This window comes from Pseudophryne corroboree, chromosome 7, assembly GCF_028390025.1.
Source record: "Pseudophryne corroboree isolate aPseCor3 chromosome 7, aPseCor3.hap2, whole genome shotgun sequence".
In the NCBI taxonomy this organism is placed as follows: Eukaryota; Metazoa; Chordata; class Amphibia; order Anura; family Myobatrachidae; genus Pseudophryne; species Pseudophryne corroboree.
In genome coordinates, this window is record NC_086450.1 from 241735829 (window position 1) to 241750666 (window position 14838).

At 49.7% G+C, this 14838-nt stretch overlaps 1 protein-coding gene across 1 annotated transcript in view; it reads left to right on the top strand.

The window, feature by feature from the left end:
* Positions 1–14838, top strand: part of PDIA5 (protein disulfide isomerase family A member 5) — a 295349-nt gene that overhangs the window by 76801 nt on the left and 203710 nt on the right. The window contains exon 3 of the mRNA XM_063934059.1: positions 13166–13253. Within this exon, the coding sequence (XP_063790129.1) occupies positions 13166–13253 (88 nt within the window). The remainder of the gene's footprint in view (positions 1–13165; positions 13254–14838) is intronic.

Below are 14838 nucleotides of genomic sequence, written 5' to 3' on the forward strand. Positions count from 1 at the left end.
CCCCCTAATTACCCGCGAATCGCGGCATGACCTGCATGTACTAGGGGCAGACACTGCAGAGCAGACTGACTGGGCCAGGCTTAGTGCTCGCTCCCTCCCCCCCCCCCCTCCCCCCCTGTGCTACCTACATCCTTCGTGGCTGCCTGCAGCTACCTCGATACACAGGCTGCAGCTACCGCGGTGGTTTAAAGTCAGCATAGTACTTAGATCCTCCTCCTCTCTCTCCCTTCCTCCACGGCCAGAAGTGAAGGAAGGGGAAAGGTAGATTCCTCCGGCCGGACAGCTGAGCCTCTCCTCCTCCCTCAGCGATGCGGACACCTGCCAGCCCACTATAATGAGTCAGACTGACTCACTGCAATACCTTGGTGTCTTGCATAATGCCGCCGGCCGCGGCCACTTAATTGAGGCTAGTTCTGCCCCCTCTGGCACTGCTGCGGGATCGGAGCTGAGACTTCCGATCGTAGCAGTTAGCCAGAGCGGAGTCAGCGTTCACTACACTACAAACAGCAGCTGTCACTGACTGCTGTGACACCATGATGATTCCTGTCTTATGCGCGCGGAGCAGGCAGACGGTGAGGGGAGGCGGGGCGGCAGAACACTATGCATGGTCTCCTCTCCTTACAAGTTCCTCCCTCTGCTACCGTGGAGACGGAAATGACTGACAGTGCAGGACAGCGCTGCTGGTCAGACTCAGAGCGCGTCCTGAGGGACCCTGCGTTTTTTTTTTTTTGAGTCCCCATCATCAATTCTCGGGTAAAATACGCGCCATAGCGCGTTTTTGCGATCACTGCTGGTCCAGAGGTGGGGATACCCGCAGGTGGACTTGATGGCATCTCGCCACAATCATCAAACGCCCCAGTATGTATCCAGAACGAGAGATCCAGAGGCAGTGGCGGTGGATGCTCTCACAGTCAGGTGGCCATACAGTCTAGTATATCTGTTTCCACCGTTTCCGCTGCTCCCTCTATTGCTAAAACGGATCAAAAGAGAGTTCGTCACAGTCATACTAGTGGCGCCTCATTGGCCACGGAGAGCTTGGTTTTCGGATCTTCGTGGATTACTCGCAGACGATCCTTGGCCGCTCCCACTACGTCCGGACCTGTTACAACAGGGTCCGTTTCTTTACCCCGATTTAGCGCGGCTGCGTTTGACGGGGTGGCTGTTGAGACCGCCCTCTTAAGAAGAGAGGGCATTCCAGAATCAGTCATTCCAACCATGTTACGAGCTAGGAAGCCGGTTACGGCAGCTCATTATTATAGAATTTGGCGTGCCTATATAGGTTGGTGTGAAGCTAGGAAGTTTCCAACTTCATCTTTCAAGTTATCCCGTCTTTTGTTATTTCTACAGATGGGATTAGATGGAGGTCTACGTTTATCCACACTAAAAGTGCAGATATCTGCTTTGTCAATTTACTTTCAAAGACGATTGGCTCTTTTGCCATCAGTACACACCTTTATGCAGGGTGTCCTCAGAGTACAGCCTCCATTCATTCCACCTACAGCGCCATGGGACTTGAATCTGGTTTTAGATTTCTTACAGTCTTTTCATTTTGAACCCTTACAACAAGTGGATATTAAATTTCTCACTTGGAAAACAATTTTTCTTCTAGCCTTGGCTTCGGCAAGGCGAGTTTCAGATTTGGGTGCCTTGTCATGCAAGCCACCATATTTGGTGTTTCATGATGACAGAGCGGAACTTCGGACGAATCCCGCTTTCTTACCAAAAGTAGTGTCATCTTTTCACTAGAGATGAGCGCCGGAAATTTTTCGGGTTTTGGTTTTGGGTTCGGTTCCGCGGCCGTGTTTTGGGTTCGACCGCGTTTTGGCAAAACCTCACCGAATTTTTTTTGTCGGATTCGGGTGTGTTTTGGATTCGGGTGTTTTTTTCAAAAAACACTAAAAAACAGCTTAAATCATAGAATTTGGGGGTCATTTTGATCCCAAAGTATTATTAACCTCAAAAACCATAATTTACACTCATTTTCAGTCTATTCTGAATACCTCACACCTCACAATATTATTTTTAGTCCTAAAATTTGCACCTAGGTCGCTGGATGACTAAGCTAAGCGACCCTAGTGGCCGACACAAACACCGGGCCCATCTAGGAGTGTCACTGCAGTGTCACGCAGGATGTCCCTTCCAAAAAACCCTCCCCAAACAGCACATGACGCAAAGAAAAAAAGAGGCGCAATGAGGTAGCTGTGTGAGTAAGATAAGCGACCCTAGTGGCCGACACAAACACCGGGCCCATCTAGGAGTGTCACTGCAGTGTCACGCAGGATGTCCCTTCCAAAAAACCCTCCCCAAACAGCACATGACGCAAAGAAAAAAAGAGGCGCAATGAGGTAGCTGTGTGAGTAAGATAAGCGACCCTAGTGGCCGACACAAACACCGGGCCCATCTAGGAGTGTCACTGCAGTGTCACGCAGGATGTCCCTTCCAAAAAACCCTCCCCAAACAGCACATGACGCAAAGAAAAAAAGAGGCGCAATGAGGTAGCTGTGTGAGTAAGATAAGCGACCCTAGTGGCCGACACAAACACCGGGCCCATCTAGGAGTGTCACTGCAGTGTCACGCAGGATGTCCCTTCCAAAAAACCCTCCCCAAACAGCACATGACGCAAAGAAAAAAAGAGGCGCAATGAGGTAGCTGTGTGAGTAAGATAAGCGACCCTAGTGGCCGACACAAACACCGGGCCCATCTAGGAGTGTCACTGCAGTGTCACGCAGGATGTCCCTTCCAAAAAACCCTCCCCAAACAGCACATGACGCAAAGAAAAAAAGAGGCGCAATGAGGTAGCTGTGTGAGTAAGATAAGCGACCCTAGTGGCCGACACAAACACCGGGCCCATCTAGGAGTGTCACTGCAGTGTCACGCAGGATGTCCCTTCCAAAAATCCCTCCCCAAACAGCACATGACGCAAAGAAAAAAAGAGGCGCAATGAGGTAGCTGTGTGAGTAAGATAAGCGACCCTAGTGGCCGACACAAACACCGGGCCCATCTAGGAGTGGCACTGCAGTGTCACGCAGGATGTCCCTTCCAAAAAACCCTCCCCAAACAGCACATGACGCAAAGAAAAAAAGAGGCGCAATGAGGTAACTGTGTGAGTAAGATAAGCGACCCTAGTGGCCGACACAAACACCGGGCCCATCTAGGAGTGGCACTGCAGTGTCACGCAGGATGTCCCTTCCAAAAAACCCTCCCCAAACAGCACATGACGCAAAGAAAAATTAAAGAAAAAAGAGGTGCAAGATGGAATTGTCCTTGGGCCCTCCCACCCACCCTTATGTTGTATAAACAGGACATGCACACTTTAACCAACCCATCATTTCAGTGACAGGGTCTGCCACACGACTGTGACTGAAATGACGGGTTGGTTTGGACCCCCACCAAAAAAGAAGCAATTAATCTCTCCTTGCACAAACTGGCTCTACAGAGGCAAGATGTCCACCTCATCATCATCCTCCGATATATCACCGTGTACATCCCCCTCCTCACAGATTATCAATTCGTCCCCACTGGAATCCACCATCTCAGCTCCCTGTGTACTTTGTGGAGGCAATTGCTGCTGGTCAATGTCTCCACGGAGGAATTGATTATAATTCATTTTAATGAACATCATCTTCTCCACATTTTCTGGATGTAACCTCGTACGCCGATTGCTGACAAGGTGAGCGGCGGCACTAAACACTCTTTCGGAGTACACACTTGTGGGAGGGCAACTTAGGTAGAATAAAGCCAGTTTGTGCAAGGGCCTCCAAATTGCCTCTTTTTCCTGCCAGTATAAGTACGGACTGTGTGACGTGCCTACTTGGATGCGGTCACTCATATAATCCTCCACCATTCTTTCAATGTTGAGAGAATCATATGCAGTGACAGTAGACGACATGTCCGTAATCGTTGTCAGGTCCTTCAGTCCGGACCAGATGTCAGCATCAGCAGTCGCTCCAGACTGCCCTGCATCACCGCCAGCGGGTGGGCTCGGAATTCTGAGCCTTTTCCTCGCACCCCCAGTTGCGGGAGAATGTGAAGGAGGAGATGTTGACAGGTCGCGTTCCGCTTGACTTGACAATTTTCTCACCAGCAGGTCTTTCAACCCCAGCAGACTTGTGTCTGCCGGAAAGAGAGATCCAAGGTAGGCTTTAAATCTAGGATCGAGCACGGTGGCCAAAATTTAGTGCTCTGATTTCAACAGATTGACCACCCGTGAATCCTTGTTAAGCGAATTAAGGGCTCCATCCACAAGTCCCACATGCCTAGCGGAATCGCTCCGTGTTAGCTCCTCCTTCAATGTCTCCAGCTTCTTCTGCAAAAGCCTGATGAGGGGAATGACCTGACTCAGGCTGGCAGTGTCTGAACTGACTTCACGTGTGGCAAGTTCAAAGGGCATCAGAACCTTGCACAACGTTGAAATCATTCTCCACTGCGCTTGAGACAGGTGCATTCCACCTCCTATATCGTGCTCAATTGTATAGGCTTGAATGGCCTTTTGCTGCTCCTCCAACCTCTGAAGCATATAGAGGGTTGAATTCCACCTCGTTACCACTTCTTGCTTCAGATGATGGCAGGGCAGGTTCAGTAGTTTTTGGTGGTGCTCCAGTCTTCTGTACGTGGTGCCTGTACGCCGAAAGTGTCCCGCAATTCTTCTGGCCACCGACAGCATCTCTTGCACGCCCCTGTCGTTTTTTAAATAATTCTGCACCACCAAATTCAAGGTATGTGCAAAACATGGGACGTGCTGGAATTTGCCAATATTTAATGCACACACAATATTGCTGGCGTTGTCCGATGCCACAAATCCACAGGAGAGTCCAATTGGGGTAAGCCATTCCGCGATGATCTTCCTCAGTTGCCGTAAGAGGTTTTCAGCTGTGTGCGTATTCTGGAAACCGGTGATACAAAGCGTAGCCTGCCTAGGAAAGAGTTGGCGTTTGCGAGATGCTGCTACTGGTGCCGCCGCTGCTGTTCTTGCGGCGGGAGTCCATACATCTACCCAGTGGGCTGTCACAGTCATATAGTCCTGACCCTGCCCTGCTCCACTTGTCCACATGTCCGTGGTTAAGTGGACATTGGGTACAGCTGCATTTTTTAGGACACTGGTGACTCTTTTTCTGAGGTCTGTGTACATTTTCGGTATCGCCTGCCTAGAGAAATGGAACCTAGATGGTATTTGGTACCGGGGACACAGTACCTCCAACAAGTCTCTAGTTGGCTCTGCAGTAATGATGGATACCGGAACCACGTTTCTCACCACCCAGGATGCCAAGGCCTCAGTTATCCGCTTTGCAGTAGGATGACTGCTGTGATATTTCATCTTCCTCGCAAAGGACTGTTGGACAGTCAATTGCTTGGTGGAAGTAGTAAAAGTGGTCTTACGACTTCCCCTCTGGGATGACCATCGACTTCCAGCAGCAACAACAGCAGCGCCAGCAGCAGTAGGCGTTACACGCAAGGATGCATCGGAGGAATCCCAGGCAGGAGAGGAATCGTCAGAATTGCCAGTGACATGGCCTGCAGGACTATTGGCATTCCTGGGGAAGGAGGAAATTGACACTGAGGGAGTTGGTGGGGTGGTTTGCGTGAGCTTGGTTACAAGAGGAAGGGATTTACTGGTCAGTGGACTGCTTCCGCTGTCACCCAAAGTTTTTGAACTTGTCACTGACTTATTATGAATGCGCTGCAGGTGACGTATAAGGGAGGATGTTCCGAGGTGGTTAACGTCCTTACCCCTACTTATTACAGCTTGACAAAGGCAACACACGGCTTGACACCTGTTGTCCGCATTTCTGTTGAAATACTTCCACACCGAAGAGCTGATTTTTTTGGTATTTTCACCAGGCATGTCAGTGGCCATATTCCTCCCACGGACAACAGGTGTCTCCCCGGGTGCCTGACTTAAACAAACCACCTCACCATCAGAATCCTCCTGGTCAATTTCCTCCCCAGCGCCAGCAACACCCATATCCTCCTCATCCTGGTGTACTTCAACACTGACATCTTCAATCTGACTATCAGGAACTGGACTGCGGGTGCTCCTTCCAGCACTTGCAGGGGGCGTGCAAATGGTGGAAGGCGCATGCTCTTCACGTCCAGTGTTGGGAAGGTCAGGCATCGCAACCGACACAATTGGACTCTCCTTGTGGATTTGGGATTTCGAAGAACGCACAGTTCTTTGCGGTGCTTTTGCCAGCTTGAGTCTTTTCAGTTTTCTAGCGAGAGGCTGAGTGCTTCCATCCTCATGTGAAGCTGAACCACTAGCCATGAACATAGGCCAGGGCCTCAGCCGTTCCTTGCCACTCCGTGTGGTAAATTGCATATTGGCAAGTTTACGCTTCTCCTCCGACAATTTTATTTTAGGTTTTGGAGTCCTTTTTTTACTGATATTTGGTGTTTTGGATTTGACATGCTCTGTACTATGACATTGGGCATCGGCCTTGGCAGACGACGTTGCTGGCATTTCATCGTCTCGGCCATGACTAGTGGCAGCAGCTTCAGCACGAGGTGGAAGTGGATCTTGATCTTTCCCTAATTTTGGAACCTCAACATTTTTGTTCTCCATATTTTAATAGGCACAACTAAAAGGCACCTCAGGTAAACAATGGAGATGGATGGATACTAGTATACTTATGGATGGACTGCCGAGTGCCGACACAGAGGTAGCTACAGCCGTGGACTAACGTACTGTGTCTGCTGCTAATATAGACTGGATGATTGATAATGAGATGAAATCAATATATATATGTATGTATATATAATATCACTAGTACTGCAGCCGGACAGGTAGATAATATATTTATTAGGTAATGATGACTGATGACGGACCTGCTGGACACTGTCAGCTCAGCAGCACCGCAGACTGCTACAGTAAGCTACTATACTATAGTAGTATGTACAAAGAAGAACGAAAAAAAAAAAACCACGGGTAGGTGGTATACAATTATGGATGGACTGCTGAGTGCCGACACAGAGGTAGCTACAGCCGTGGACTAACGTACTGTGTCTGCTGCTAATATAGACTGGATGATTGATAATGAGATGAAATCAATATATATATGTATGTATATATAATATCACTAGTACTGCAGCCGGACAGGTAGATAATATATTTATTAGGTAATGATGACTGATGATGGACCTGCTGGACACTGTCAGCTCAGCAGCACCGCAGACTGCTACAGTAAGCTCAGTGATCGCAAAAACGCGCTATGGCGCGTATTTTACCCGAGAATTGATGATGGGGACTCAAAAAGAAAAAAACGCAGGGTCCCTCAGGACGCGCTCTGACCAGCAGCGCTGTCCTGCGCTGTCAGTCAGTTCCGTCTCCAGGGCAGCAGAGGAGGAACTTGTAAGGGGAGGAGACCATGCACAGTGTGTTCTCCCGCCCCGCCTCCCCTCACCTCACCGTCTGCTCCGCGCGCATATGACAGGGATTATCCTGCTGTCACAGCAGTCAGTGACAGCAGCGGTTTGTAGTGTAGTGGACGCTGGCTCCCTGCTACAATCGGAAGTCTCAGCTCCGATCCCGCAGCAGAGACAGAGGGGGCAGAACTAGCCTCAATGAAGTGCCCGTGGCCGGCGGCATTATGCAAGACAGCCAGGTACTACTACTATAGTGAGTCAGCCTGACTCATTATAGTGCGCTGGCAGGTGTCCGCATCGCTGAGGGAGGAGGTGAGGCTGTCCGGCCGGAGAAATGTACCTTTCCCCTTCACTTCTGGCCGTGGAGGATCTGAGTACTATGCTGACTGGAAACCACTGCGGTGGCTGCAGCCTGTGTAACGCGGTAGCTGCAGGCAGCCACGGAGGATGTAGCACGGTGGGGGGGGGGGTTTGGGAGAGAGAGTACTAAGCCCGGCCCAGTCAGTCTGCTCTGCAGTGTCTGCCCCTAGTACATGCAGGTCATGCCGTGATTCGCGGGTAATTAGGGGGCGGGGCTTAACGCAATGAACTGCCGGCCCCATCAGAGACCTGTGCCTGAGCTGCTGTAGTTGGTAGTGTATCTCATGCTGCTGCCCCCCCCCCCCCTCTCACATGGACACTCACTGTCTTTTTCCTCTATATCTAACTCTCTCACATGCACCTCTCCCTCCCTGACACTCTTGCCCCTCTCTCTCCCTGACAATCTCTCATGCGTCTCTCCCTCCCTCTCCCTAACACTCTCTCATGTGCCTCTCCCTCTCTCTACCTGATACTCTGTCTTGCTCCTCTCCCTGACACTCTCATGTGCCTCTCCCTGATAATCTCTCATGTGCCTCTCCCTCTCTATCCCTGACACTCTCGCTCATGTGCCTCTCCCTCTCTGCCTGACACTCTCATGCGCCTCTCCCTCCCTCTTCCGGACACTGTCTTGCTCCACTCTCTCTCATGTGCCTCTCCCTGACACTCTCTCTCATGTGCCTCTGACTCTCATATGCCTCTCCCTCTCTCTCCCTGACACACTGTCTTGCTCCTCTCCCTGACACTCATGTGCCTCTCCCTCTCTCTCCCTGACTTTCTCTCATGCGCCTCTCCCTCCCCTCTTCCTGACACTCTCATGCGCCTCTCCCTCCCTCTCCCTGACACTCTCTCATGTGCCTCTCCCTTTCTCACGCAGCTCTCCCTCCCTCTCCCTGACACTCTGTCTTGCTCCTCTCCCTGACACTCATGCGCCTCTCCCTCTCTCCCTGACACTCTCTCATGTGCCTCTCCCTCTCTCTCTCTCATGCAGCTCTCCCTCCCTCTCCCTGACACTCTCTCATGTGCCTCTCCCTTTCTCACGCAGCTCTCCCTCCCTCTCCCTGACACTCTGTCTTGCTCCTCTCCCTCTCTCCCTGACACTCTCTCATGTGCCTCTCCCTCTCTCTCTCATGCAGCTCTCCCTCCCTCTCCCTTTGTCTTGCCTCTCTCTCTCCCTGACACTCATGTGCCTCTCCCTCTCTCTCCCTGACACACTCATGCGCCTTTTCCTCTCTCCCTGACACACTCTCATGTGCCTCTCCCTCTCTCCCTCATGCAGTTCTCCCTCCCTCTCCCTTTGTCTTGCCTCTCTCTCTCCCTGACACTCATGTGCCTCTCCCTCTCTCCCTGACGCACTCTCATGCTCCTCTCCATCTCTCTCTCATGCAGCTCTCCCTCCCTCTCCCTTTATCTTGCCTCTCTCTCCCTGACACTCATGTGCCTCTCCCTCTCTCCCTGACACACTCATGCGCCTCTCCCTCCCCTCTTCCTGACACTCTCTCATGCTCCTCTCCATCTCTCTCTCATGCAGCTCTCCCTCCCTCTCCCTTTGTCTTGCCTCTCTTTCTCCCTGACACTCATGTGCCTCTCCCTCTCTCTCCCTGACACACTCATGCGCCTCTACCTCCCCTCTTCCTGACACTCTCTCATGCTCCTCTCCATCTCTCTCCCTGACACACTCTCTCATGCTCCTCTCCATCTCTCTCCCTGACATACTCTCTCATGCACCTCTCTCGCTCCCTGACGCTGTCTCTCTGTACCTCTCTCTGACACTGTTTCTCTTTCTTACTCCCCTCTCTCTCTCCCTCCCTCTCTAACACTCTCACTCGCATCCCTCCCTATCTCCTGCTCCTCCCCCTCTCTCTAACACCCTCCAGTGATCACAAAATACGCGTTATAGCGCATTGACACAGTTTTTAAAAATGAGCGGGTCCTGCAGGACGCGCTGATGCCTGTGTGCACAGTGTCAGCCAATAAGATTTTACTGACCTGCTCCACTTGTCTGCCCTGATACACCGACAGCGGCCAGCCGCATCAGAGCGGCCTGACCCCACTGCCTAACAGTAACAACCCATGCAGCAGCTAGCGTACTTCCTGGGCAGCAGAATGTCTGTCTTCATCCTTCACCCTCTCCCTGTGACAGAGACCGGCCAAGCTGTCACGCGCAGAGCCGTCTCACGAGTCCCGAAAGGAGCATCTGCCGAGCACCGGACATCGCCTCCTAGATACCAGCCGTCACCCCTCCTACACACCCAGCGCTTCAGCATCTTCTCCTTGGCTGCAGCTCCGCTGACCAGGATGCCATCATTGGAGAGTGCCCACACACAGCCACGGCTACTTCCTCAGCCTTACTTCCTGCACTCGGCACCTGGTAAGATGTGTATATAGTACTATAGGCGTGCTGTCATATACGCCCAGGGTCCCCGCTGCCAGCCACACACATGTGTAGAGGTCGTGACTCCGTTGCCCCAGCAGCCATCTACCCTTACCCTACCCCCAGTACTTCCTGCCTCTAACCCCCTCGCCCCCCTGCACTGTCCCACTTATCCACTGCCCCCAGTATCTACCCATGCTGTCTCTCTAGCCCCAGCACTTCCTGCATCTAACCCCCTCCTTGACCCCAGTACAGCCCCAGCTATCCCCTACCCACAGTATCTACCCATGCCTCCTTTCTATCCCCAGTATCTATCCATGCCCCCTCCCTACCAGTACTTCTGCCCCTAACCCCCCCTTGCTCTCCAGTACTGCCCCAGCTGCTATCTACCCAAGCCACATCCCTACCCCCAGTACTGCCTGACCCTAACCCTCTCCTTGCCACCCTGTACCACCCAAGCTATCTACTTGTGCCCCCTCTATACCCCCAATACTACCAGCCCCTAAACCCCTCCATGCCCCCACTACTGCACTAGCTGCTATCTAGCCATGCCTCTTTTGTACCCCCAGTACTTCCTGCCCCTAAATCCCTCCTTGCCCCCCAGTACTGCCACAGCTGCTATCTACAAATAACCCCTAACTACTCCCAGCACTGCCTGCCACTAGCCACCCCAACACTGTTTCAACTACTGTCTGAACTTACCCTCTCCCTACCCCAAGTGCTGCCTGCCTTTACAGCCCCCCTCTACTCCCAGCTCTGCCCCAACTTCTCCCTGCTTCTGCCCCAACTGCTACTTGCTTTTTTACCCCTCTATCCTAAATGCCACCTGGCCCCCGCACAGTGCCAACTGCAGCCTTCCCTCACCCCTCAAAGTGTGATGCGACCCAGAAACGGTGAAGTAGGACCCCAATTTTTTATAGTGAGGGGTCCCTAGGACCCACAATTTATTTTGCTCGGCGCGATCACTGAAGCTACTATACTCTATAGTAGTATGTACAAAGAAGAAAGAAAAAAAAAAAACCACGGGTAGGTGGTATACAATTATGGATGGACTGCCGAGTGCCGACACAGAGGTAGCTACAGCCGTGGACTAACGTACTGTGGATGCTGCTAATATAGAGTCTAGACTGGATGATAAATTATTGATAATGAGATGAAATCAATATAATATCACTAGTACTGCAGCCGGACAGGTACTATATATATTTATTATGTAATGACCGATGACGGACCTGCTGGACACTGTCAGGTCAGCACAGCACCGCAGACTGCTACAGTAAGCTACTATAGTAGTATGTATAAAGAAGAATGAAAAAAAAAAAAAACCACGGGTAGGTGGTATACAATATTATATATATATATATATATTATATACAATTATATATATATATATATATATATATATATATATATATATATATATATATATATATATATTAAACTGGTGGTGATTGATTATTAAACTGGTGGTCACTTCAGGACAGGTCACGTTGCTTGCAACTTGCAACTAGTACTCCGAGGCCTAAGCAGACAATCACAAAATATATTATTATACTGGTGGTCAGTATGGTCACAACAATGGCAGTGTGGCACTGACTCTGGCAGCAAAAGTGTGCACTGTACGTTATATGTACTCCTGAGTCCTGCTCTCAGACTCTAACTGCTCCCCACTGTCAGTGTCTCCCCCACAAGTCAGATAATACACTTACAGTCACACTATCTAATCTATAAATATCACTTCAGCAAGTAGTATAGTAGTATACAGTATAGTAGTACTCCTCCTAATAATGCTCCCCGAAAATACTGTGTCTCTCTCTTCTCTAAACGGAGAGGACGCCAGCCACGTCCTCTCCCTATGACTCTCAATGCACGTGTGAAAATGGCGGCGACGCGCGGCTCCTTATATAGAATCCGAGTCTCGCGATAGAATCCGAGCCTCGCGAGAATCCGACAGCGTGATGATGACGTTCGGGCGCGCTCGGGTTAGCCGAGCAAGGCGGGAAGATCCGAGCCTGCTCGGACCCGTGTAAAAAACCTGAAGTTCGGGCGGGTTCGGATTCAGAGGAACCGAACCCGCTCATCTCTACTTTTCACATCAACCAACCAATAGTAGTTCCTGTGTTATTAGGACATTCTGAAACTCTGGATGTGGTACGCGCTTTACGCGTTTATGTGTCTCGAACGTCTACACTTCGTAAGACGAATACGTTGTTTGTTCTCTATGATGCTGCCAAGAGGGGTTGGCCAGCCTCTAAGCAGACCCTATCCAGATGGATAAAACTGACCATACGTCAGGCTTATCTTCAGGCTAGATTACAGCCGCCTACATCGGTAACAGCTCATTCCACACATTCTGTTGGAACTTCATGGGCAGCTGGTCGTGGAGCTTCTACGACACAGCTTTGCCGGGCGGCTACATGGTCATCAGTGCACACGTTTGTGCGCTTTTATAAGTTTGATACTTTTGCGGCATCGGCATCTAGCTTTGGCCGTTTAGTGTTACAAGTGCCAAATAGCTCTCCCGCCCACGGGGGAAACTTTGGTACGTCCCAAGAGTACTCCAGTGACCCCTAGTGGATGAAAAAGAAAATAGGATTTTGGTACTTACCAGATAAATCCTTTTCTTTGAATCCATAGGGGGCACTGGACTCCCACCCAGAGCAGTTATTACCTGGTTGTGGTAAGTGCAGGGAATATTATGGTAACACACTCTTACCGACTGTTTCAAATTAGAAATTCTGTCGGGTTGGTGTCAACTTTTAGTTGTCATTTTTTGTTGGTGTCAACTTTATTGTTGTCCAGTTTTGTTATATGTATTTCTCCATTGTCAACCTCTATAGCTCCAGTTCGGCTCAGTAAAAAACACTGAGGTACTCTGGGATATGGAGGGGAGGTATAGTCAAAGTTTAATTGTTCAGTGCCTAGTTCCAGTGGAACCGTCCATATCCCCAAGAGTACTCCAGTGCCCCCTATGGATTCAAAGAAAAGGATTTATCTGGTAAGTACCAAAATCCTATTTTTACTCCACTTAAAACATTTCCTGGAATACTTTGAGAATATTTGTTTATTTTTTAGCCCAAGCTGCAGAGCGTCAGCTGAAACTGCTATCTGATGTTGCTCAGGATGTGAAAGGAAGAGCTACTGTATCATGGATTGACTGCGGGTATGTTACTAGATGGTAATGCGACAGTGGCTAGTTTTGTGTGTTCTAGACTGGTTCCATTTACCAAATAGAATAAACATTCCATAACCTTTTTTTTTTTTTTTCAAGCAACCATTGACTTTCCAGCTGTTGTACAACAACTCCGTGCATAAATGGATAACCACTCCAGCTACATTGTATAAGCATGTTCCACCTGTACTAACCCAATAAATCCGAGTACAGACAACTGGGATTGTGGTGGATTTACTGTCCCTTATTTGTGATAATTGTATTGCATTCAGCATTGTACGCTCGCAACTACAATCCTATATAATAAAAGACTAATGCTGCTCCTTACCTTTCTGGGGAAAATTCAAGTGTTTCGCGTGCCGGCGGCCTTTAGACATTGCCAGATGGAGCAATTCAAGTATAGCTCTGTCCGGGCGCTCACATTACCGTTATGATGATCTGTCATTTTTAAAGAACTAGTAACTATTAAGAATATAATTGTTTTCTGTCCATGTTTTAGCACAGGGCTTTCTTTGCAGCACTCTGATAACTTTAATCTGTGTAAAAAAAAAGACTACTTTCACATTCCCTGGGCCAGTGCCCACATTGGAAAAGACAGGGTATCTACCTTAAAGATGCCTTTCCGTATTGCTGTAATCTTGGACCCTATTGTACAAGGTGGTAGGCAGTAAGATGTATATTGTTCAGTAACAAACAAAAGAGCCCGTCTGATAATGAGCTAAATAAAATATATGCAATATTTGAAGCCTTTTATATTTAATAAGGTATATGCAATGAGAGATTTAGAATGTTTGTGGGCTGGAGATGTTTTATTTCTCTGGGATGGGAAGGGAGAGGAGGTTCAGTGCACTCAAACCTGAACGTGTCTGGCTTTCACTGCAGAATTACTCGTACACATGTGTCCTCAAATATATTTGCTGCAGTTGTGCCAAGCAGCCCCTCTTGGCATGCCAGGTCACTTGAGAATGCCCCTGGAGACTGTGTGGATTCATTTGTTATGCAACGTTTGTATATCTGTATGCGACTGAGGGGGGTATTCAATTGTTTGAAATGTCAGTTGGGAGTTGTTTTCTCATACGTCCTAGAGGATGCTGGGGACTCCGTAAGGACTAAGACTTTGAATGGGTGTGAACTGGCTCCTCCCTCTATGCCCCTCCCCCAGACTCCAGTTAGATTATGTGCCCAGGAGAGACTGGTCACACACTAGGGGAGCTCTACTGAGTTTCTCTAGAAAAACTTTATGCTAGGTTTTTTATTTTCAGAGAGACCTGCTGGCTACAGGCTCTCTGCTTCGTGGGACTGAGGGGAGAGAAGTCAGACCTACTTCTGTGAGTTAAGGGCTCTGCTTCTTAGGCTACTGGACACCATTATCTCCAGAGGGTTCGATCACTTGGTGCGCCTAGCTGCTTGTTCCCGGAGCCGCGCCGTCAACCCCCTCACAGAAGCCAGAAGAAAGAAGCCAGGTGAGTATTGGAAGAAAAGAAGACTTCAGTGACGGCAGAAGACTTCAAGTCTCGGAGGTACCGTGCAGCGGTCGTGCTGCGCGCCATTGCTCCCACTCACGAGCGGCACTACA